Source organism: Anomalospiza imberbis, chromosome 15 (genome assembly GCF_031753505.1).
Source record: "Anomalospiza imberbis isolate Cuckoo-Finch-1a 21T00152 chromosome 15, ASM3175350v1, whole genome shotgun sequence".
Lineage (NCBI taxonomy): Eukaryota > Metazoa > Chordata > Aves > Passeriformes > Viduidae > Anomalospiza > Anomalospiza imberbis.
In genome coordinates this window covers 5,216,158-5,242,703 of record NC_089695.1, presented here as the reverse complement: position 1 = coordinate 5,242,703, position 26,546 = coordinate 5,216,158, and the positions used below count along the sequence as shown (strand labels likewise).

Genomic DNA, 26,546 nt, shown 5'->3' with positions numbered 1-26,546 from the left:
GAGACCACTAAGCTGTTTCATGTGAAAAATCAAAAACTTGTGACTTTCTATTTTTGGTGCTATGTTCTTCAAGGGAAAGAAGCTTCTTTCTTTTCCACCAATAAGGATCTGACGTTCCCTATCTCTTTTCTCTTAGTGTCACCAGCAAAGTAGTAGATGCTACAAGAATCTGAAAAAAAGCTTTTAGTGTGCAAGAATGGATTCTGCCTGCGCATTTCAGTCCTGCTTTGCAAGTGGCATTCCAGGGAGGGGCAGTTCAGTTCCTCTCAGCTCCCTGCAAGCCCCAGGTGTAGGCGGTGCTGTCTCACACTGTAAGACGCCAGCCTTGCCTGCCTGCTCATGCTGGCAGTGCAGTTTGGCTTGTGGGCCAGCGTTCTGTCTGCGGGCACACAGCAGAGCAGTCTGACTGGCCAGGGCACGGCGAGCAGTGGCACTGCAGCCCTGCTGCCTTCTCTTGTCTCCTACGAGGTCTTGCTACGCCTGAGCTCCCACTATCATTAGAGCTGTGAGGATGATACTCCTTGAAGGAGACACTAAACCTTTACCCCAGGCCAGGCTGTGCCTGCCTTTCCTCTCTCCAGTTCATGAGTGCTGTAGTTTGTGCTGGCACTGAGGCATGGAGGGCTGAGTTGTTCTTGCTGAACTTTGTCATCAGGATTCCACATGGAGTATTCTGGTGGCCTGAGTGGATATGGAATGACTTGGGCATTTTTTCATCTTTTATGAGACTATACTTGATCTGCAAAGTAATAGTAGGGTGCCCAAAGTGGGGCAGCCAGGATGGGGGAAGCCATGAGAGGAGCTGCTGAGGGCACTTGGTCTCTTAGAGAAGAGGAGAATGAGGAGAGACCTCATTCCATATACAGCAGGGTACAGAAGGTCTCCTTTCTTGTGAGGGGAAGAGGAGGGGCAGACACTGATCCCTTCTCTATGGTGACCCGTGACAGGACCTGAGGGAATGGCCTGAAGTTGTGTCAGGGGAGGTTTAGGTTGGATATTAGAAAAAGATTCTTCACCCAGGGAATGGTTGGGCACAGGAAGAGGGTCCCCAGGGAAGAGGTCACAGCACCAGCCTGGCAAAGTTCAGGAGGTGTTTGGACAATGCTCCCAGGCACAGGGTGTGATGGTTGGGCCAGGAGTCAGACTCAATGATCCCCTTCCAACTCAGCTTATTCTGTGAATTACTGGAAAAATTATTTCTGTGCATCCAAATTTTATTTATCCTCTGTGTGAATATACAGGGGTGAATATACAAGGTCTACTGGTGGTCTAATGATGGCATTAATACCGTAATGTGCAGTACTGGCTGAGTAAATGAGAGAAGAATATGTTAGTGGGAGCAGTTTATATGTCATTCAGGACATGTGGGCAGTTTCATTTTAGGAAAACAAGGCATGTAAGAGAACATGGTCCAGAATAAGAAAAGGTCTAGCGAATATATCTGTAGTATTTCCATCTTCCTTTCCTCAGATTTTACAGTAAACTAAGGGCTAAGTAACTATCAGGAATTATAGAGATACCTTTCTATATTTTTGGATGTGAATTACATATCTGAAAACCTCTTTTATATATGTGTGTATGTAGATGTGAAAAGATTATTATCCAAGGACAAGTTATTTTGCTACTATATGCTGCATTACAGAAAAGTCTCAAATAATATTTTGCAGAAGCAAATGCCAAAAGTTAGTATATAAAACTAATTTAAAATCTACCAGCAAAGAACATGTCTTTACTAGATGGGGAAATTTCTAGAATATTTTATGTCTACCATCAGGTCATAAGACTATAAAGGGATTTCTGAGAAGCAGCATAGAAAATCCTTTCCCAGAGGTTCAGGGGCTGATTCCATTTGTGCTCTTGATATGATCCACTTCTCAATTTTTTAAAATTTTGTAAGTTGCTGGAAAATGCCAAGTTCCCAGATAATAAAACTCAAATGGGTGAATGAGTTTTGTGAATAGTGTATTTCAGTGCCTATACCATTTTCCTCAGGCAAAATAAGAACAGGATGCTAATCAAAGTGAAATCATCTGGGCTTGTAAGGGCTGTTGAAATCCACCGAATATCATCAAAATGTTTTACTGTGTATGTACAACAGCTTAATTTAGCTAATATATTCATAATTTGGGTGTATTTGTAGACATGCCACCAGCAAACAAGAAAATTTGAAAAACTTCATTTTCATTATGAGTTTAATAATTTTAATGTGTATCTAATATCAACATTATTCTGCCTGGGGTGGGCTACTATGATTCAGTTCAGTCCATTTTTAGTATTCATTTTGGTTTGATTTTGACCTTTTTATTAATAAGTATAACCTTAGTTTGCTAATATGGCTCAAGCAAAGCTAATCAATCAAACTGTTTTTGTTAAATATCTTCTACTGAATTTGCACATGATTAAAGTTTACATTTTCCTTAACAGTAGCTTTATCTGTCATGTTAGATCTCTTATTAAAAAAAAAAAAAGGCAAAAAGACAACAGCAAGCAAAAAAATCTCTGGACTGAAGTGCACTTGAGAAGCTCATTTTTAGGACCGTTGAGTTCCCTGCTTTTGGCTAAACCACTAAATTTCTGATTACTACATTAAATACTAGAAGGCAGATAAAATATGCTCCTAACTAGAAGCGTTTGTGTTAATTTGGTGTTGATGAAAGCGAGCTGGCTCTTTTAATGTCAGCCTTTTTATATTCTTTTTACACATTACCACTAAATGTTCCAGTCCTTGAGAAGCATTGTCTGGTGGGAAGTCCTCCCCTGGCGCTGTGGCCACGGTGTCACTGCGGGGCTGTTTGACCTCAGGGTGACAGAGCCACGCCCGAGACTGGTCATTGCTGGCTGAGGACATAGGTCAGTGCTTCCAGAAGAAATCCATCCCCTTTCTTTAACTGATGAGTTTCAGGAATAAATTCAAACTGGGCCCCAGTTTTGCATTTTACATGTGTGCATACACTCCTTATCCAAAATGTGCTTTGGCAGTTAAATATGAGACTGGAGAGAGCTGATACAGGAAGGGGAACCAGATGGATTTAAAATGCTATGAGCTTTCCTGGCTAATCTGAGAAAGAGGTTCTAATATTAGAAGAAAACAATCTAGTTACTTTCTTTATTAATAAAAGACACTTATTTGTGTGTTTTATTTTATTAGTGTATGAACTTCCATTGTTTAGCTTCATTCTGACAAATATATGGAGGAAGAGGAGAAAATAGAAACGGATTTTGGACGAAATAAAACTACTGTTTTAGAAACACAGACTACAGATCTGGTTTCCCTGTGAATTAAGAAATTAGTTAAATAATTGGCAGTTATACTGCCGGCAACTTCAGTCTGGTTTTTGTTTTTAGCCCAATGTAATGAAGCTCAAATTACTTTGCTTTTCAAAATCTTTGAAAGCCTTAGAGACCAGTGAATATTTCCCTTTATTTTTTTACTGCCCTGTTCATTACTGTAGGAAACAAGTACATAAGCAGAAATCAGGCGGCAACTCTGGACTTTCTGAGAACCCTGGGGGACTCAGTGTGCTTTAAAAATGTATAAGATTTTGTCCACTGAGTCGTTATTAACTGCTAAAGGTCACGTGTTTTGACATTGTCTCAGAAAGTTTTGCCTTTAAACCAAATGACCTCCTGATTTTGGTATCGATTCATTCTTTCTTCTGGAATATGGGGAGAAAAGAAAACAGTTACAATGTAAGGTCTATCTTGGTTTCTTTAGCACATATTAAATTACCAGTTGCACCAAATGTGAATAGAAAATTGGTGACAAAGTTCCATGTTACCTCACGGATGGATTTGCGTTCTTTCACTATCTCTGTGAAAGACTTGTGTATGTGAAAATGAGCTTCATTTACAAAAAAATCTCTTTTTGAGTAATCAAATGCGTAACTTCAAAGCTCATGCTCGGTCTTACAAATATGAGGTTACATTCACACTAAAGCAGGTCGTGTCATTAGCACTTGTCATGAGGTTTATGTTAATTAAGGGATTAATTATTTGGGGCCAAAAGAGTAGCCTAGAATTTAGAGACCTTTCCTACCTTTGTTTTGTATATTCCATCCATTTTAGATACATTCAATATTTTCAAGGTTAAGTCTTGCTAGACCAGTGCACCAGAGATTTCTGTAAGTAATTCATCGGTATACAGCAGAACTGCGTAAAATTAAAAAGAGAGCTGATATTTTCAAGCTGAAAATAAATCCCCTACCTTTTTCAATGACTTAATTTTTTTTTCCTTGTCCTTCTAGGAACAAACTTCACCCTTGCAGAACTAGGGATCTGCGAGCCGTCTCCGCACCGGAGCGGGTACTGCTCGGACATCGGGATCCTGCACCAGGGCTATTCCCTGAGCACGGGCTCCGACAACGACTCGGACACGGAGGGAGGGATGTCCCCGGAGCACGCCATCAGGCTCTGGGGCAGAGGCATCAAATCCAGGAGAAGTTCCGGCCTGTCGAGCCGGGAGAACTCGGCTCTCACGCTCACCGACTCCGACAACGAGAACAAGTCAGACGAGGAGAACGGTAGGGTTTTCCTTCAGTATATTCCTGATCTGCTATTCCTAACCTACTTAAAAATACACCACTCTGCTTTCAAAGGTGAAGTTTGCACTGTCCCAGTTTGACTAAAGCTGGTTTGGGTTTTTTTGGCATCACTATCGCGAAACTATTATATGTGCATCATATGAGAGATATTATGTGTGATCTTAAAATTTACTTCTCATGCAATAATCTGTCACAGAAGTTTGTGCTCCGAGTATCTTAAATTAAACTTAATGTTGAGAAGCAGAAAGAAATTTCCAAAGAGATATAGTTTTTATATGTGATTTTTCTACACAGCTTGAAGTAATAATAATCCACAATGTGCTGATAGCTGTAACAATGATGCTAATTCATAACAATCAGATTTAATTTTATGTATTTTTTTCCATGGTTTTGAAGTTGTAAAAACAATTCTTTTGCTCTTTTATTACTGGCATTGGGGGACTGTTGGAAAGCAAATCTATGCATCGGGCTGAGGTAGAACACTTGTGTTCAGTGTAGTTTAAAGTCTCACAGAAATGAGACTTTGGGCACAGCACCAGTCACTTGTGACTGAACAGCCTGGCAGGGGTAGAGTGTGAGTGTCCCATGTTCTGCGCTTTCCTCTCAGGTGCACATATCCAAATTCAGGTCATTTGTGTGGATCACCCTGAAGTTCTTACCTCGGGAATTTTCTGGGCTCATAGGTTTAAAGATCTTAAGAGGGAAAATAGTAAAAAAGAATTTGCAGGAATTTGTCCTCCTATCTTATAGGGTGATGAAAGTGTAAACTCAGCCTAGTTAAAATAGAAACAAAGGGGTTTGGATCTTATCATTCTGAGGAGGTGAAGAGGAACCTCCCTAACATCATCAACCCTCAGAGCAACTCTGTTCCAGCAGCATGACACCAGGGATAAAATTCTGTGTGATACATGTTGGGTGCCTCTCAGAAGAGCATTTTTGTAGGTGTTTATTTTGGGCTCCTCCCTGTATTCACTGACAGTTGTCTTGGTTTCAGCAAAGTGGGTGTGCCAGGCTCTGGAAACACATGCAACTGCTTGTCAAAGCAAACAGGGCAAAATTACAGTTTATATGTTGATAGGAAGAAGTTCAGCAAAGTGCAATTGATTTTGTTTGTAACAACAGTCCTTTTTTGTTGACTTAAATTGAATCTTCATGTAATATATCCTCTCCATAGGCACAGCAGGATACATTTCTTCATCAAAACTAAGGAGGGAATGTGCATTTACTAATAATGGTTTGTACAAGGAAGCCCATGTTTTAAAAAGAATCAGTGACTGGTTAATTGATTTTTCCTTTTAATAATACCATTCACAGAAAATATGACAACTTCCATTGATTTTAGTACAGTTTTGTTAAGGCCTCTGAGCCTAATTTCAAATAAAAATCCTGACTAATAGAATTCTGACATTATGGAATGGTTGGGCTTCAGTGCTGTAGCAGGAATTCACTTCTGTGCAGGTGCTTGTCTCCATTTCAGTGGCAGCAGTGTTTCACACCTTTTGTCTAAGAAAGCATAATGATCTCAGAACCCACTTTTATATACACACTGTCACCGACTGATAAAAGAATGAGTCTGTTCACTTGTTTTTCATTTTCTTCCCCATAATAAGTGAATTATTCAGTAATTGGAAATACAGTGCAGTGAATCCATTTTTCATGTTTCTAACAATGATATTAATAGGAGAAAGAACAACATGATCAAACAGCAAGCAAGTAATAAACCAGGATGTGGAATTCATTTTGGGTTTCTGTGAGAAGCGTTTCTGTGTGTTTGGTGGTTTTAAAAAAACAGCACACAAGGTGTTGTGTACACAGAGGTGTTAACTTCAGCAAACTTTTTAGCCTTACTCTCTCACAAACACTGGTTAGCTCAAAAATCAATGCTTCTTCACATCACTGATTTTATGAAGTTTTGGGATACATTACCATATAGATTGACAGTTGCCCCACCGGTTCAGCACCACAGTGTGGACACTTACAAAACCATCATTAATTTCTCACACTTGTGCCCAGCAGTGGTTTTCTACATAATAAACACTGTGTCCTTCAGAAGCAGATCAATAACCTGCTAGGTGTTCATCCTGAGAGGAAGTAACAAGAATCTATATTTCAAGAGAAATTTGTACTCTGATATGGTTTCATATTTGCAGGATACCAGCATAAAGCAAGACATTACTTGGTGTGAGATTTTACTCATTTATGCCTAGCAATATTAAAGGGAACTCATGATGCTTACCTCTCTGAATTATGGAAAGTATTGTTAAAGCTTTTTCCCTGATACAGTTCAAGGGTCATGAAAGAGCAGTTCAACTCTAAAAGATGACTATTTTTTAAAACTATTGAGATCCTATCACAATTTAAACTTTAAAGAAACCCCAAACAAACCATACCTCCCGCAATTTTTTGTATCAATAAATCTATTTTGTCATCTCCAAGTAGCGCAGAGGAAGCTTAATTTCTGGAAATTACTCCCATTCAAATCCATTCACAAAGCTTGTGACCATTTTCTGTGCTTGTAGATTTAGTATGATTTAATTTTATCATAAACCAGAATGCAGTGAACCTTGAAATATTAGCAGGCTTGGAATGCTTATAGGTAAATTGAAATAATAGCAACTCATTAAGTTCCATATTTTACTTAGTAAACTGAAATTCTTCCTAACAAAACACCTTACTGATATTTTACAAACACTTATATTTTCAGAAGTCTAATTAGGCTCTAAATTCTTACTGTATCTTGTAGTTTTTGCTGCTGTCTAGATGTGGCCATGTCTTCTTTAGACAGATCAATTCTGAATTTGTAACACAAATCTGTCATCAGATTGTTACTCAACATGATGTACTGGGTTGTGAGATTTAAGTAAATTAATTTTCTTTTGATGCATGCAAATGTAAAAGACCAGTTAGAAATACAGATCACCTCTGATGTCATGTGCCAGCTTTGGAGAGAGAATCACCTGTGGGGATGCAAGGTGTGAGCTATAGGGGATACAGCATGGTTCCTCAATGCTTAGTTTTTCTTTGATTAAATCTTGTAACTATTTATTCTGAAACATCATGGCAAACTTTTCAAAAGGATTTTTTTTTTCATCAGTTGCCTTGTTCTTTTCTAAACCTACAGTATTTCTATATCCAGAGTAAATCTTAGAGGCTGGTCATGTTTTAGTAGTGACCTTGAAGCAACTACTCTTTCAGGGTTGGTTTCTTCTGTTCTTTTTTTTTTTTTTTTTAAGTTGAACTGAAAATTATGTTATTCTGAAAAATACAAAACGTCATAAAATAAGGTAACTTTCAGTTTAAAAATCTATGAAAATAGAATGATCATAATTAAGAAGCATTTATGTACAGAATCTTTTTGCAACAGATCTGCAATTTTCTCTTTTCCTGGCTTCACTGTTGTTGAATGACCAGTTACAGGCTGTTAGGAAAGCAGTGAAATTCAAGTGACATAAGGCAGATGGGAGTGAACAGCTGAACAGACCAATAGCAGAGAAGAGAAAAGGTAATCTTGGGTAGAGGAAAGGAGAATGGAACAGCAGGATGTAAACTCAGGGCAAATCTTGGTTTGAGTGCTGAAATGAACTCGTGGGCTCAAAGTGAACCCAGAAGGAGGGTTTTCAGTTTGATGTTAATCTAGATCCTGCTGTGAAAGAGAAAATCTAGAAATGGTGACTTTTTTTTTTTTTTGGTAGATGGTTGTTCCCTTGACACTTTTTCTGCTAGTACCATTATTGTATATAATGGAATAGGTAATGTGCTGCACTGATGTTTTCAGGTTCAATATCCATCAGTGTTTGCTATTCTAGATGTACTGGTGGCAATGACTTTTATTATTCTTTTCTATATTGCTTTGGTGTGCTTTTTATTGTAGTAATTAACAGTTGAGTATCAGACAACACCTCATGTGCATATCACTTACTAAATGAAAGAGTGCCATGAATAAAGAAAATAAAGTTGGAAAAATTTTAAGGTAAAATATGAAAAACTGTATTTGTGTTGTACTTCTGATTGAATCTTACGAAAAATCAGGTCAATTACATATTTTTTTCTTTTTTTCCCTGCTGTGAAGTTTTCAATGGCAATTTCCTACAGTAACTTCTCAAATGCATCTGTAAATATTAAAATCAAAACATAAGCCCACCTCATAATTCAAATTGACCTCACAAGGTATCATTGTTTCAATTTCATGAGCAGTATAATCTGAGCTTTTCCTGGTATGTTGCTGAATAGCAAACTTGAAATTACGAAAGAAAAGGATGTTATTGCATCAGAGGAGTTTACAAAAAGACACCAGTCAGATGACAGCCAAGGAGTTTATTTTCTTACTTTTACTGTTGTCATTTTGACATATTGTTATCAATATTTCATTTTTTAATTTTTTTTTCAGCTTTCTATTTCACACTTCATATTTTGCAGGAAAGATTATAGCAGCACTGTGGTTCTACTCTTGAGACTATTTTGGGTTTGTCGTATGCATGCTAATGTGTCTGAGTTGTAAGGGAGTAGAAAGTAAAAGCTTTTCATGTTGTTGGTCCCAGAATTCTGTTTGGGTTAAACAAGTGGGAGATTAGGATCACTTGCTAAAAGTTCCCCACCAAGAAATATTCACTTTCACCAACAGGAAATACTTTCCTTGTTAAAAGGGGATGTTTAAATAGTGGTGATGCAGTTGGAGGAGGTCTGTGTCATCGTCAACTGCATGTGTGTGGGAAACATAATGTGCCCTCATAGTTTTGGGATAAAATATCGATATTTTGGGTACAAGGAACAGCAGGGAAGCTGCAGACTTGCTCTATATGGCATAGTGGAGTGCTGCTTTCTGTAGGGAAATCTGTCTGGGAATGTTGTGCCTGTTTCTCTCCCAGAGCGACCCAGGTAGCTGGGGAACAACAGGAGGCACGGATCTGAGAGAGGAAGAGCTGTCACAGTTGTGCGATCTGTTCCTAGCTGAGAAAGTGGCCAGATGGTCCCAAGGAAATGATGGGATTTAAATGAAATGTCATACTCTCAGAAAATGGCATCGCACACGTCATACATCACCGAGGCTCCTGAAGGAGGAGAGCTGGGGAGGTGAGCTCCTGCATGGGCAGACTTCAGCTCTTCTTTAGGAAGGCTTGTAAAGTACTTTGTAAATGACAAATTTAGAAAGTCATTAAGCGCAGTATCAAAGCTCGGTTGCTTAAGTGGATCCAATTTTGATGTGCTCTCAAAACCTGAGGGCACTTCTGATAGGAAGTGGTTTCCTAATGAGGGAATTGACTAGCAGGAATGACTTTTAAAGACTTAACTACACATAAACTCAATTTGGTCCAGGTAAATGGCTTATGTATTCAGTGCAGGGAGAGTCTAGATGATGGGGTTAAGGACAAAAAGTGGATGTGTAGTACTGGTAAACTTTAAAGCCTTGTGTAAGACAGGAATATGAAATGACAGTATTAAAAAGCTTAAACATTTGTTGCAATTTTAATATAACCCAGCAAGACTGTAGTGTAGCTTGGCAGGATGATGTGATGAATTGCTGCTACACTGTCTGGTATATATTGAAAAAGCTCAAGAAATACTATCTGGAACAAAGTGCTTGATGATATTCTAGAGAGATTAAGGATGGAGATGTGGCAAGACAGCTCTGTCTTGGTGGCCTAAAAGAGCAAACCCAAATGCCATCTTGACATTCAGGTGCTCATAGCTGACATTCAGCACTTGAGCAGCTGTTAGATTTTCCATTCAGATCAGTGTTGACCTGGGAGATGTGCATTAGGATCTTGGGTTTCATCCTCCCAGAGATACAGGTGTTTCTAGCACTCATGATTACAGGAGGAATGGATGGAATGCTAAAACAAACAAGCAGAAAATCCAACACAAGCCCACAAAAACCCCAAACCAAAAAATCCCTCTGGATATGGTGAGGTGAGGTCTTACACCATGAATGTCCATGTTGTTCTCCCCCATTCACTTCAGTCAGGGCTTCAGCACCTGGAAAATTTTCCATTGCCTCTGGGGTGACTCCAGTCCCACATTCTGTGCCCTGCTCTGGCACAGCATCATTGGGCTTTTTGTCCATATCCCATTCAAGGGCCTGCTGAAGCTGTATTCTGTTTGCAGTCTCTCTCTTCATGGTGTTTTTTTTTTTTTTGGATAATATGAATGCCCCCCTCATAATCAATGAATTAAGGCATTCCGGAATCGAGACTGAGGAATTGAAGTCCAATATTTAGCCAGGAAACTGAGGAAAACAGAAATATGGGCTGATGAATTAAGGCTATCAGGAAAATACTGCAGCAGCTGGGTTCATAAACTGCTGAGGTTAGCTGGGATCTTCCTTTTTCATTAATTCTAAGGAAAGAGCTTTTGCCTGCAGCTGTATCTACATCACTGTGTGAAGGTCACAACATGGAGAGCTTTTATAAAAAACCTCTCAAAATAACCACAAGATTTTTTAATTATTATTTAATCATGAGCCTTTCCATCTAGTAGAGAAATGATGAAACTGTGTAACAAGAACTCCATTACAGCACAGTATTCAGTTTGTCAATTATTAGTTTTATAAAAGAAAACTTAGATTATATAGGTCACCTAGGTAAGCAAGCAGCAGCGCCTTTGTTCAAACCATAACTGAGTTAGAATAATGCCTTTTTATTCTTTTCTATAAAAGAGATCTGTGTCTGATAAAGTCAATCCAGCTTGGTGCTAAATGCATTGTGTGTGGCTGATGAATGATAAAACCTTTGCAGGAAGGTTTGCAGGTTTGTCTGTACTTGGTGTTTAACTAAATTTAATAAAGTGAAACAAAACCTAAGTATTTTACTTTTCCCTTGAAAACTGAAGTACAGATCATGGGAATCCATACTCTGAATGTATTTTGTCTTGCCTTTCAAAATGAGAAATGTTACCAAAAGCTTCCTCTAAATTAGTCACTGGTACCTTTCCTCACGTACGGTATCTCACTATTAATAATCTCCCTAATTACAAATACTTGCATACTTCACTGATTAGTGCATAATTACATCAAGGTACACACTGCTTTTTCTAGTCAATACTTCATTTATAAAGCTCAGCCTGAGTGTGGCCAATCAGCTCAGGTGCTGCAATGACTGCCTACTGTCACATGTGTAAAGTGACATGTAGGTGGCTGTTTAAGTGTCATTGCATTTTCTAAATATTTCGTGGGATGTGCTTTGTGTTTACACTCTGCTCACTGTTCTTTTCAAGGAATCTGTCAGCTTGTCAAAGGCAATGGGTTTGAATTGATCATGTGATGTTGAAATGTCACGTTCTACTCAGGTAGGATAGAATTCCCCTTCAGATGGAAAATGGATAGGAAAGGTTTCATATATATATATATATTAGACTAAATAGAGCTTTTTGAAAACTGAACTATCCCATAACTAATGAGTTTTGAAAGATTTTATTCATTTTCTACTCTCTTTTATTATAAAACTTTTTTCACTTGGTTCTTAGGTAGTAAGTTATAAAAGATGCTTCTAAGTTCCGTTCCTTAGGTCAAAGGAGAGAAAATCTAATTAATAAGCCTAGTTTTGTTGTTAGCGCTGTTTGGGGCTTTTTGTTTGCGTGTTTTTTATCCATAAAATGGTTTTTTGTGACTTTTTGCAGAAGCTCTTGGCAGAATTGAATGACTTCTGCCAGATACTATAGGAGCAACCTGAAAATTAACTTTTTTCTTTGCTTTTAATTTCCTTATATTTCACACAGGTTAAAGACAACTTTCTGCTTAATTTAAGCTTTTACAAGTTCTGTGACACTCTCCTTCCTTGGCAGTGATAAGGGAAGTACTTTTATCTATTTGTTCAGCCTTTCTGCAGCATTTGAAATTGCTGACTCTCTTCTTTACACTCTTGCTGTAAGAAGCTCAGGGGATGATTGGCAGTGATTCAGGAGGGCTGAAGCTCTGCCTCTCAAATCAAGTGAGAGGTTTCTTATGAGCAGCTGTTTGTCCACTTGCCTGTTCAGTCTTTGGCTCGCAGACCTCTCAGCAAAGTTCTTCAACACCTCAAAAGCTGTTGGTAGCACCACAGAGGCCATGCTGAAATCTTAACCATCTGTGAACAAGAAACACTATCTCTGGTAAAAGTAGAGGACCATTTTTTCAATTTATATTTTGTCTGTCTCATGCTTAAAGAACATCAGATTAGGCTAAACCCATAAAAGAAAGATGTGATGATAGTGGGGAGATGGAAGTACCTTGAAGAACTTGTCTTTCCCTGAAGTTACCTGCTCTCAAAGGCTTGTTATCAATGTTCTTAAAGCTAACTCCCTACATTTTTCAGCTTGCAGTAGGACTCCTGTCCATGTAACAGATTTATGTGAATTAGCTTTAAATGTTTTTCCCAGCCCAAATAATTGACCCCCATTACGTCTTTGTCATCAGGGGATGCCAGTGCTGTGATCTTCCATGTTCATGTGCTAAACCCACTGACTTTTGGAAGAGGCACTGCTTCTATATGGTACCACTCCTTTTAGTTGTGTAAAGAAATGGCAAAAAAGTGGACTTATGGAGAAAACTGGCAACAGAGCTATGTGTAGATTGAAACAGTAGTTGGAACAATCCAGTGCTAAAACAGGGCTGTTTTCCTGGTGTCCATTTGGGTTTTTTACATTTCATCAGCACCACTTATGCTGTAGTGGTGTACAAACTCATTTCTTACCCTGAAAATAACCACAAGTTTCTGGTTGCTTAGTACTGTGCATCAGAACAGCACTGGTGTCAGAGGCAGAGGCAGTTTTATTTGTGAATTAAAGTCCCAGAAGGAGGTGTAGCTACTACAAAATTGCTAATGTATTCCATGCTGGCTCCTGGAGGCACCTGCCCTAATAGTGAACATGTGTAAGATCCTGAGGCTTGTATGTACTATTTATTCATTAGTCTGTGCTTTCACAGTGATTTCCCATCTGTGCTCAGGTCTGAAAGAGAGATTTACACAAGCTGGACTCCAAGAAACATAGTTGATTCCTGGAATGTATGACAAGTACAGTTCATCCCCAGAGCATATCAGACTGAATTTAGATGCAATACAAACTCATATTCATACCTTCTGTCCTTTGATATTTTCTCTGGGCTCCCAAATATATAATGCAGCAATCTGGGTAAATGAAATCAAAATATGAACTTACCAAGCTTGATTTCCTACAGGCTGAGATGGAAGAAGACACTTTGGTAGTTTTTTAGTTTTCATTTTATTAAGAAGCATGCTAGTATTATTGAGGGCATTCAAATAGCATCTCTCTTGCAGCTGAGCAGCTATTCAGTGGGAAGGATGACTTTTGTTGTTTCTGAAGTTGTTATAAATATCTCAGGAACTGCTGACTGTTCAAGTCATTCAGGCTTTTCAGTAGCACGTTGCTGATGGGAGAAGATCATCACTGAGTGGGTGAAATTGTATTTGCCTGAAAGTCCAAGGAGCCCATGGAAACCGAAACTTCCTTGCCATGTTTGCCCTATTGAAACTGAGATATCATCTTGTAAAAAGGCATAATATCATTCCATTACAGCAACATGCCTGTAGGCAAGGCACAATATGTGAGCATCATTTGTTTGCTCAGAGCCATGACTGTCATTCAGAAATATTGAAAGGTAGCAGTTGGATTTTTTTTCACACAAATGGTTAAGGGACTTTTCTCAACATCAAATTAACGTTCAAGACTGAAAAATATAGCTTCTGTTTCCTCAGATGCTGAGTTGTAAGAATGAGTAATCGTGATTCCTGGGGGAAATTATTTTGTTTTTTAACTTGAGTGGCACTAGATAAATAGGTTTATCAGTTTTCCACAGAACACTTATATTTAGTAAATTTGAAATGAGATGAATTATAGTGAAGTTACTCCTTTTTCCAGTTTTCTTTAGGAGGGGAATTATTTAAGGAGGCGTGTGCTATTTATACCACCCACATAATGGTTTACCCTCCAGCTATATTACACAGTGTGGATATGGACAAAACAAGGGATGGTTGTAATTGCTTAAGTGACTGGAGTTTGTCTTTTGTAGTTCTTTTATTCTTTTTCCTATTTAAACTTCTTTTGCTCAGTGAAACAGGACATCGCTGACTCTTGTGTTAAAAAGTTGTTTCTGATCAGTTTTGTTCAGTGCACAGAAAGTGCACTGAAGGATTAGGTCAAGGTTAGGACTCTGACTAGAGGGGCAAAGGAAGGAGGAGTCCAAGGAGGTTCCAGGTTTGGGGCAGCCAGTGGAACACCACATCGGTGAGGGAGGCAGGAATCTGCCATCCAAACCAACTGCTCACCATGCGTGCTGGGTGTGCTGCTCTTCAAGAGGAACCCAGAGCAATTCAGAGAATAAGTTCTCAAAGTTTATCTCTATATAAATTCTGGTTCACTTTAAAGCCTCTTTTAGTATAGCAAACTTTCCAAGCTGTATTTCTGAAGCTAATAATATATGTAAATCAGTTAGTTTCCTTCTTTCACAGAGTTCTCTACATTTTCAGTATTAAATAGTGAAATAATGATCCTTATGTGCCCAGTCCTGTCAATATATCCCTGGGCAGCTTCTCAAAGGCTCCTTGAGTCTCAATCATCTGTATTCATTTGCCAGTTCTAATTTTCTGGATAATTACTGCATATTTCAAGACCACTTCTGTTGTGATACTTAGCCAGATTTAATTCTTTCAGATACTTTATTTCTTAACCTATAATTTGACTTCCTTGAGAGTATTTGACGATGAGTATGCATATTCAGTTTAGTCGTAAATTTTGGGATTGAATCACACTCCAAGTGTGTCCTCTGTCTCAATCAGGACTCCCTGTCCTGTCTCCTGAAGACTCCCTATTTGTGTCCTTCACAGGAATAAGGACACTGTACATAATGGAGCCCAGCATCAGCTCTTGTGGGTGACAGAGTGCCATCTAATTTTTCCAAATGAAGGTTTCTATTCATTTAAAGCAGAATTTCCCATATGCTTTCACATTTTTTGTGTGGTTTGAATGAATTAATTACATTTTACTTTTCTAGGTAGCGGGACAGATGAAGACAGCCTAGTGTGATTACAGTTATGTGGGGGTTTTGGGGTCTTTTTAAGGAAAAAATATAATGAGACCTGTGATAAATGAGTGGAGACTGACCTATAACCACAGCAGGCAGACATTAATAATCAGTGTCTTCTGTATTATCACCAGTCCAGCTGTTTTGCTAAAGATCCTGAGAAAACTCTCTGGGAACAGCCAGTACTGCAGTGCTTCAGCTTGAAGGCTGGAGCTGAGGGGGAGGATTTGGACAGAATTCTGAGGACTTCGCAGTCATCATCATGAAGATAAACAATTCTACATGGTGAAGAGTAAAGGAGGTAGAGCAGGCATCACTATGCTTTTTCTGGCTTTGGTCAGTTCCCTGATATTTTATATTAAAGGGTTTTTTCTAGTTTTTTTTTTTTTTTTAACTGATACTTTTCACCATCTTTTTCCCCCATCATGTAAAAATATTATGGCATTTGCCTGTCTTTGTCTGAAAGATAATTTATTCCACTTTCCTACATTTTTTCTAATGTAACTTAGTGCCTTGAGCTTAAGACATTAATGTGGTTCCAGATAATCTCCTAGTCTTGTTTGACACGTGATGGCTTAAAAGCACTCTTTATAAAGTGGAATATTACAGTATTAATGTGCAAAGTGAGGGTTATTCTCTGTCTCTACAGCTGATGAATTCTTTGCATGGCTTAAAACAAATGGAGGAACAGATCATCTTATAGAAATAATGATCATCTTAGAAAAACGATCTGAAGAAATCAATATTTTTCTTTTCCTGACTTTTGTCCCTCCTTATTTGAGTCTAGTTCATGAAGTAATGCAATGTTAAAAATGCTTCAGATCACTTCTGTGGTGATAAATTTTGATAATCTTTCAAATATTGGTTTCATATATTTCCTTTTTGTTAGTCTTCCTGTGCCATATGTACTGCAATATACTATAATTTTTTCTTAGCTTGAAAGAAATGTTGCTTTTTTTTTCTACAAACAAAATCTTTTCAAACCATTTTAGATGTGATTTGAAGCATTTCTTGAGTTTCACTGTTATGTCTCCGAGGAGTAGAACATATGTGGCAAGCTCTCCAGAAAGAACCTCTCAAAAGAACATATTAAAGATGAAATATAAGGATTTTTAGATCAAAAGGATAGTGATTTTTTAAAAATCTTTACTATGTGATAAATTAATCAGAAGGTATTATAAAGATGTACAAACTTGCACAAGGAGAGGGAGGGAAGACAGTGACTTTGAAATCAGTGTAGACACAGACCTGGAGACACTGTCAGGAGCTGCTTGCAGAGCAGCAGACAGAGCTGTGACAGAGGCACCTGTTGCAATCTGAGCTGAGTCAGGGTGAGCATGATGAGGGAAATGAGCTCACAGCCTCGTTTGATCAGACACTGTGCTATTTGCAGAGGGGCTGGGATGCTGTGACATGATAATCAGGAGTGGGGAAGGGGCTCTTCAGAAGCCTTTGGTACACTGTGGGCTGAGCAGGGAAACGTGGTTCTGCCTTCCTGTGATTCCTCTAAAGAACACAAACCCAAAATGATGCTTAAAGCTGAAAGTAATCAGCATGAACTGAAGTTGTGTATTTCTGACAGGAATTCTAACAGACTTGACTCTATAACTGTGAAAAAAAATGCTATTTAATAAAACCCCAACAGATTTGCAGAGCAACTAGACATATGTATCTAAAAGAAATGCTGGACCAAAACACCACACACTATGGTAATTTCTGTTTCAGATTTCATATGTGAGCATGTATATGACTCATTCATGCTTTAAATGCAGTTGTGAATGCATTTATCATTTGGTTAGTTAATATTTTTTGCATTAGAATACAACCATAGTGAAACCTGTTCTAACAGATCAGCTGCAAGAAAAGCCAGCAGCAGGAAAGGAGAATGTATTGGAGATTCTGACATCAGAGTCAGAGATAAACCATGCCTATACCCCCAAAACAAAGATACATGGTAATTAAATTTATAGTCTTTATTACAGTCTATCTAATTTTCAAGATCTATTTTACTTATTTATGAAAGGCTGAATCCCACAGCTCTTTGAGCTGTTAGGATGCTTGTGTTGTAACCACAATAGGTTGTAATCGAGTTTAGTACATCTGAACATTCTTGAACATTCTTCAAGAATTGGAAACTAAAATCTTGGTTCTGCAAGTCTGTAAGCTTTAATAAAACAATACTAATAGTATTTCAAAAAGGATTTTGAGAAATAATCTGAGACCAACTTCATTATTATGATTGATAAATAATAATGAAGGAAAGTTCTAGTTTGCCTGCGTAGAAACTGAATTTATGGCAATGCTACAAAAATATGATGGTTGTAGGTCTGGAACCTGGAGTAAGCCTGCACAGCTCCAGCAGTGCTCAGTGTACCTGAGTGTAGTCTATATTCCATTTATTTGTGCCCAGTAAAGCATTCACCAGTCTGGGAAATGGCTGCAAACCTGATGTAGTTTGTTCTGTTTCCCGATGGTCTGAAAATACTGACTTATCTTTTAAAGAGTTTCCGAAGTCTGAGGCATTAAAATGTCAGAGGCAATTTTTTTTATAGACTCTTTCTTATCTAATTGAAACATAAAGTCCAGTAAGTGAATTGTGATAATTTTGTACAGGAGTTTCTATGAAAGCTCCATCCCATTAGGTAAATGTGTTTTAGCTGCTGTTACTGAGGTGCTAATACAGAGCCCTTGCCAAGCAGCCCTTTTTAGCAATAGCTAAAATAGCTAAATTTACATGAACTTAGCTTAAACAGCTAAATGCATGTATGTTGAACAAGTGCTTGAGTTCTGCTTCACAATCTGAATGAAATATTTAGAAGAAAAATTATCTCACAGTAGTTTTGTTCCCTAAGGACTATTGGTCACCCAGGTGTGCTCTCACATGGAACTGCAATGGGCAGCGCCTGAAGTGTCCTCACAGCAGGGCTTGGATCACACCTGGGGAGCTGTCTGGTGAGCCTCTGAGCATTGCTGCTGTCCGTGGGGAGCTGGAACCAGTGAGGAGCTGTGCTCCCCCTTCCTCAGTTTTTCCCTGGTTCTTCTCCTCCTCCCCCAAAGGCAAGGATCTCGTCTCCTCCTAGCATAACACTTCTTCCTTTTGATCGTGTTCCTCTGGACATCTTTGCTGCTTGTTTTCCAACTCTTACCTGTCAGGTTTTGGTTCTCACACATTTTCCTATGTCTTATTTGTCCAACTGTATCACAGCTCTGCTTTGGCCCCTGTGGGGTTATATATTATTTACATACTTCATTGAACTGCATTGCAAAATGCTTCAGCCTTATTGCCTTTGGTGCTTCTTGCAAAGTTAAAATGTGAAAAAGTGTTCCTGTGCTGTTTACCTTGTGCCAGTGTTTTCTGTAGCTCCTCTGGCAGAAGGCAGGCAGCCTGCCTGAGGGATACAGCAGCCCCTGCTTTGGCTGGGCTGTCCCAGCACAAAAGAAAAAAAAAAAAAAAAAACTTAAAATGCAGTTTTAAAAACCATTTATGCTAAATCTTTTCAAGCTTTATATAATCCATTTCTGTCTATGGTGTCCAGAAAAGGGAGTGTCACAGGGATGGTGGCCAGGAGCACAGGGGACAGTGCCACACGGAGCTTTTCCTATTTGAGGGGTATAGGTTGGGTTAGGAGCCAGGGCTGGATTAGGAGTCCAGCTCTCATTCAAAAGTGCTTTGATTAATACTGTGATTGATACAGCAGGCAAATGTTGTAGCAATAAGTCATAGGACTTTGGTAATATACGTAGCAATTGAGAGCTGAAACCTGGTTTGGGTTTTTTTTTTAATTTTGTTTTGTTTTTTGTGGTTTTACCACTTGTGGAGCTCTGCCATGCTCATCACTGTACATCCCTGGTTTGTTTTTGTTCAGCTCTGTTCTGAAGTGCTGAACACAATGTGCCCCAGAGTCAGAGCTGAGGCTCCCTGTGATTTCAGCGGGCAGAGCCTCCCCGTGCAGTGCTCCTGCAGCAGCAATACTGAGTTATCCCACAGTCCCTGTGGCTGAGCAGGGGCCATTAGTCCATTGATTGCTGCTCCTGGCTGCTCTCCCACTTCACGCCGGGTTTGAAACAGATACTCAGTGACTTAGGAAGTAGATGCACAATCTGTACTTTTAGCAGTGGGAAGGAAAGAATCCTTTTTGTTCAGACATAGGTGAGTTACTGCTTGTGTGGGCTTGAAGGCTACTGGCAAAAAAGATTTCCCTGGAAAATAACTAGACAGGAAAAATGAGCTGGGCATCTGAGGATCTGAAGTATAAAATATGCAAATTAAAAGAATTTGGCATACTGTCAGGCTTAGACTTTTCCCCTTGATATACAGAATTTGTGTGACCTGCTCAGTCAAGCATCCTATTTGCAATAGATTTTTACAATGAAATTTGCAAGTGGCTTCCTTTTTTATTTTCTCTTCTTTTAGTGTGAGCATTTTCTGACAGAAATTCCAAGTCCAGTTTGGAGCATTATGTTATGCTTTAGACATCTGCGTCCTTAAAACTGGAGTGCAAATACAAGATGCCTGTTTGAATAACACAGTGTCACCAGCAGAGCTCGAAAGTGATGCGAGAGGTGATGGTGCTTCCTTATGCTTCTCTCATCACACATCATGTAGTACATTTGGGCACGTATGTGGGTAGTTCTTTGAAAAAGAATAATAAACAGGTCCAAGATGTGATGTCAGATCTAGTTAATCAGTGTACTAGAAATACATTACCCTAAGTCTTGGTTAGGAAAATAGTAATCAAAGTCTTGAGTTTCTTTTCATTTGGAGAGACAGATGGCATATCTGCTTAACGGCAAATATCCAAAAGAATTTTTTTTTTAATCCTATCTTTCAAAACATGGCAATCAGAATCATCTTGGAGAGGAACTATTAAATTTAATAAGCCATATGTTCAGTGAATTTACTTATTTTGTTCAAAGATGTAGACATAGAATTCACCTCTGTGTCCTTTTGTGTAAATTAACGGCCTTATTCTATGCTACACAATTAAGGTATTTAACAAAGTTCCAAATGTGCAACATATTACTAGCCAAACACAGCTACTAGTTTTCATGTTGCTGAAATAAATGCATTTAGGTGAACAGTCTGCAGTTTACTAGAATTCCCTCTGTGGAGTTCAGCATGTTTGAAGATCAGATTGACTGGCAGCTTCCTTGGTATACATAAAACAGATCTAAAATTATTTCAAATAGAAATTCTCTGAGGATTCTATCATCTTTGCTGTTCTGTTGTACTGGAGATGCAGATGTGCCAGACTGTTCTGCAGGATTATAAATGCATTAGTGAAACTCTAATACACTCTCTAACAAATATATGCAGTGCAAGAGGTTTTCTTAGCCATCTTGTACCCACTCATTTTATTTATTTCATGTAATTGGCATGTTGTTCTGCTTTTATAGCTTGTTAAAATGAGATGTGAAAATGGCTGTAGCTAATGGCTTCTGGAAATCTTTTCCCATGGTAGGAAGGAGGAAAAAAAAAAAGGCATTGCAGATTTTTAAAGCACAGAGCTCTCCCACCGAGAAGCAAAGATTAAAAAAGATGGATATAATGCATTGCTGTGTGTGGTAGAAGAGAGTTTTAATGACCTTGGATACATAAATGAGCACTGTAGACAATGTCCAAGGCCTGAAGTGGCACCCTGTGGTAGGGGCAGAGGAACTGCCTGAGGCGGGGCTGCTCTGGGCTGTGGTGCTGGCACTGAGACAGGTGTGCTGGTAGTGAAGGGGTTTTTCTTTCCTTCTGCAGAGAAAATGATAAGAGAATAGGTGGAATGAGGTGTTCTGAATGTCTTCCTTTGCAAAGTGCAGGACTTGGCTCCCAGAAACTTAGACAAGGTGAATGGTGGGCAGACCTCAGCCCCTCCTTCACTGGACTCATGGCACTCCAGCCCAGTGGGTGGGCATAAATTAACATGATTTTATTATGATTTAGCAATGAACTGTTGAGGTCTGACCAGATAGAAATCCATGTGAATGTCCAGTGTATGCATCACTAGTTTTAAAAGAAAGCTTTCTTGTTTTTCTCCTGGACTACACTGTAGATGCTGTCACATTATTTCATGTTATTTGAATTGCTGTCAGGTGAAGCACACAGTCTGTCCTGTGATTCTTAAAAAAAAAATTTTTAAACTTTAGTGGAATTAGAAAAAAATTAAAATTGCAGTGCTGCACACAATGATTTTAAATGGTCATTCCAGTCTTTATCAGCTCTGGGAACACGAAAGGATTTTAGTTCCAGGATTTGACCTGAGAAAGTGGAAGACAGCAGGGGAACTTTGCTGCATCAGTAGTCTTCTCTCTCACTAAGAGCACTGCACGGTTTCACTATATTTAATTAAATGAGTAAACTATCATTATATTTCTACCGGATCTAGGAACCTGTCGTTCATTCCATGGCAAGACATTAAATTGCAAATATAAATAACACCAGCATTTCCTCTTGAAAAAAGCATGTCTTGCAGAGCACTTGTTTCCTTGCATCTTATACTTCTTATACAAGAAAAAAAATTATTTGGATACTTAAAAAAAAACAGAAATTAAGATTTTTTTTTTCCCCATTATTAAAACATTTCAGAAGCTCCTGGGAAAGGGCTTGAGTTTTGTTCTGTATGTACATATCCTTTTTTTTTTTAATCATTTCAGTGTAGCATTAGATTTCTATACAATAGCATAGCACCTGCTAGATGTGTTCCAGAGAATGATCAACTGTTGTGTGCCTGTTCCCGTGTAAAATATTGGTAAGATTAAGTATATCAAACACATTTATCTGCTGCAAATCAGTTTGTCTCAAAAAAGACACAGTTAAATTATATGGAGCCTAATTTTTCTACTGATACACCTTCTGAATTTTATCTGATATACTGTATTTTTCTTCCCCAATAGGTCAAATGAATCATCCTTTACTTTCTCTTTTAGAACAGACAGTAAAAGTAAATTCAGCACATGCCATTTGTGTATAACTGGTGTGATTTACTGCACGGCTGAATATAAAATCATAAAACTTACAGGACATGGTTAATACATAACCATCAAAATAACAGAGTGCAATTTTAAATTTATGAGGCTGAACTTAACACTGAATATCAAATAAGAACCACATTGATTTCTGTAGCGCATGGCTTAAAAACACATTAGGTGGCATAACTGCAAGACAGTACATTGATTTAAGCGTAAAATGCATAGCACTCAATACTTCACCACCTAACGTTTCCCAGTAATGAACAAAGCTGTTGTATATTGATGAAAGGAAAATTATTTGTTTTGTTAGATTATGGTACTCAAGCAGATGCCTTGCTTTTAGGCTGGGTTGGCATAATTGGAATCACTCTTAGTAACAAATGACGTTGGACACCTGAAAGGGAGGGTACACGGTGAACTCTGCATAATGTGTTTTAAGAAATATGTATTTAGTCTGGACTTAATGTAAGTCTGAATTCAGGCACCCTCATTTCAGGGAGGGTACTTTGGCAGGTACAGAAGATTAATTGCATTTTGGAGGCCTCTAATTGCCTTTAAAATGTTAAACATTTGCCTTCCTGAATCATGGCCAGAGAGTAAGTCTATAAATCTCCATCACCTTTCCTCACTGAGTTTTGCCAAAATTAACTCTATTTACATGAGGAAACATACCTTTTGCCATATTTTAGACCCCAATACAATAAATTGCCTCAGCAAGTAGAGGGTTGACTTTAGTCTAAGGTCCCTAAAACATAAATTGAATTGACGTTGACATTTCCTCTAGATTTAGTCTTAAGTAGAAAATTCTGTGTGGGTGTTGAAATTGGGTCTTTTGAACATGATTTTCTCACAATATCTTCACTATATCTTCACTATTTCTTCACTATATCCAGTGTGGCATCCTTGTCCTTTGTAATGCTCCAGTAGTGCAAAGGGGACTTGAGGCAGCTCAGCCAGAAGCTTCAGGCGAGTGTGGTCCCTGGGCTGTGCTGGGAGTGGGAGCAGCCAGGAGCTGTGCGGTGAGTTCTGCCCTTGGTGCCTCGTGTGAGAGAGTGCTGCTCATCAGCCTGGGAGAACAGGACAGCAAAAACACCTTGGTCTTGGAGGACTTGAACCCTTTAGAACATACAGATCTGTCTGTTGCTCCAGCTGTGCACACACACACATTTGTGTGTTTTGGATTCGTTGTACGAAGTGTGCTACTCCCATGTTCAGTCCGTGGCCTCTGGCGGGTTGTGCCCTTTGGGGTGTGTGCATTTCGTAGCTGAAGCGAGCAGATATCAGCTCCAAGTCTGTGTTGCACATTCAAAACATTCACAGGGTGCTACATTGATTGTGAATGTTTTAGAAGACAAATTGGTTGCAGCTGTGTTCTAGTCTTGCTTACATTTTGGGTTATTTTTTTTTATCCTGCAAAGTTTAAGTATTCGTCTTCATGACATGCAAAATGGTCTGCGGTCTTGGAGAATAATGTTTTAATCATCATTGACATTTTCAGAGAAGATTAAAATTTAATAAAATTAATTGTCCACTTTTGAATGGCTCACTTTGCAGTTAATCACACACCTTTAGCTTCCCCTGCAGATGGGTATTTCTTTCCTGCAGTGTTTTTTTTACCTTGAAACTCACCTGTAATTATGATAATTGATTAAGTTGTTGGTTATAATTTTTTCTTCAAATTAATGGAATGTAATTTTAAGTTATGCTTAGTGTGAAATAAACTGCTTTTTTAATCTTGTTGAAAGAACCTTTTCTAAATCTGTAGAAATATTTTTTTCTTTCCCTTTTAAAGGAAAATCTCCAACATACTTAAAGAATATACTGGGGTCATATTTAATGGCAAGTATAGAATACATTGTTTTCACTGCTGTGCATCTCTAGTAATATAATTTGAAGTGCTAGGGCCCTTTGCATCCATTTCTGAATCTATTATTAGTTGATTAAATTAACTGGCTGGATCAGTACAGTGAGAAGAGACACAGTAATGATATTACAGAATTAGTATGCTATGATGAATTGTCAGGAAAAGTAACTGTGACAGCCCTGTGGCCATATGCACTTAGCCATGCAATTTATAGTCATTTGAAAAGCCAAGGACTTTTCAGTTTTGGTTAGGAAATTTGTTCTTGCTTTTGACAGAAGTTGAGGGATATGTGAATCTTGAACAAGAGGGGGTTTACTGTGCCAACGTGAAAAGAAACTAAAGGCTCTCCTCAACTGCTAGCATTTGGATAATTTACAAAGAACAAGCTTCAAAAAGGATGATTTTATTGTAGCTGTGCCAGTTCTTTTTAGATTATACTATGATAGTGCACAGTATATAATAGTGTGGTTCCTTTACAGTTGTAGAAAATAGTATTGCTTAGGGTCAGGTGAAAGTGAATGTGATCTTGTATCACAATTTCAGTAGTTATGGAGCACCACAAATTTTGGTACAGCAGAAGTAGGACCTTTTTAGGAGGACAGTAAATACAGCTGGGTTTTATTCTTGCAACTGATTTGAGGCTATTTAAAATGCCTTATTTTGCCTTTATGCAAGTATTTGTAAGTAAAATAAAGATTGCCAAACAGCATCGAAATTACTGGTAGTTGCAATAGGTAATCAGCATATAAAAGTTGACTCAGGGCCAATCCTGTAGCAATTCCCACTCTTTTCAGCTTGCCCTGCTTAGCTGCTGGACACTTGGAATTTAAATTTAAAATCTTGCCATTTTCACATTTACTGTATTGTGGGTTGGCTCTCTCTGTAAGATTCTTAATCATTAAACCCAATTACACAAATAAATTTTCAAAGTAGTAACAGGCAGAGCCTGAGTGTAAAAGTAAGTGGATTAAAACAAAAGACAGCAGATTGTGTAGTTAACTCATTCTTTTTGTGAGCCTAATAAATGGTATATCAGTAGCACTATAGATCTGTAATCTTTGCTGAACATCAGACTAAAATTCTTGTTAAACTTTATAAAGTGGAGTGTTAAGTCATTTTTCTTCATATTGCTTATGTCAGTTCAAACTTCTGTAAAGAAAAGGAAAATATGAAATAAGTTTTTAGCAGTTGAATGATAGGATGTGAGAAGAATTCTTAATCTTACAGGAAAGCACTGCACAAGCGTTGATCCCTGCTGGGGCCTCTTCCTGGTCCGTAGGTGCTGGAGATGATCCTTCAGACTGCTCTGTTTGCTACCTGGTGCCCTGAGAGCAGAGCTGCTTCTGTCCTTGTGTCTGCTCCAGCAGATTTTCTTTAGCACATGTTATTTAAAGCTTTGGGAGGAAATACAATTTTTCATTTTCATAAAATAATTTCACTTTCTAATTTTAATTAGAGAAACATTTTCTAGCTGCAGTCTGAGGCTGACCTCTAAAGGTTACTTGATCTATGGTTATGACATAACAGTTTCTACACATTATCTGATCAGTTCCACTCCTCTCTTCCTCTACTTTGCTTTCTTCGACATTAGAAAGTTTCTCTTAGTGTTTGAGTCTTTTCTACCACAGTTGATGCCCACTCCTTATTGCTTGTTTTTTAATGAAGAATGGATTTTTCCTTCTGTTTAAAATTTTCTCTCTTAATGTAATTATTAGATTAATTTATAATCTTGTGTTTGAGTTATATTAATTTTTCAGAGTTAATACACTAAGCAAAACATGTAGCAGTAATACATTCAGAAAAACAATGGTCTCACCACTGTTTGCAGTAACAAGAAAACAGTTTTGTTATTTTACTAGTAGAAGTCTTACTATTAATAAAGAGTTAAATAGTGCTGTTAATGCTGGTGTTAAGTAGGAAAACCATTTCTTCAGTTCTTCAGTTTAAGCAAATAGTCCCTTGACTTCAAAGTAAAATATCTCAAATACTCAAAAAATTAAATGTTAATAGCTTAAATACTTAATTTTCTAGACCTACATAAAGGTATCTTTCAAGCAACAAAATGTGTTGTTAGGTCTCTGTATCTGTATGGATTGACCTGTACAGAATCTTCCTTGAAGTTGTAACCTAGCACTGATAATGGTGGTTGCTGGGGTTTTGTTTTGTGTTTTGC

The 26,546-nt window shown here is 38.2% G+C and overlaps 1 protein-coding gene across 18 annotated transcripts in view; it reads left to right on the top strand.

Moving 5' to 3' along the window:
• The window catches only part of TENM2 (teneurin transmembrane protein 2), a 1,085,256-nt gene that overhangs the window by 634,344 nt on the left and 424,366 nt on the right, over positions 1-26,546 (top strand). For all 18 annotated transcript variants that reach the window (XM_068205619.1, XM_068205638.1, XM_068205636.1 and 15 more), the window contains one exon: positions 4,245-4,520. In XM_068205619.1, the coding sequence (XP_068061720.1) occupies positions 4,245-4,520 (276 nt within the window). The remainder of the gene's footprint in view (positions 1-4,244; positions 4,521-26,546) is intronic.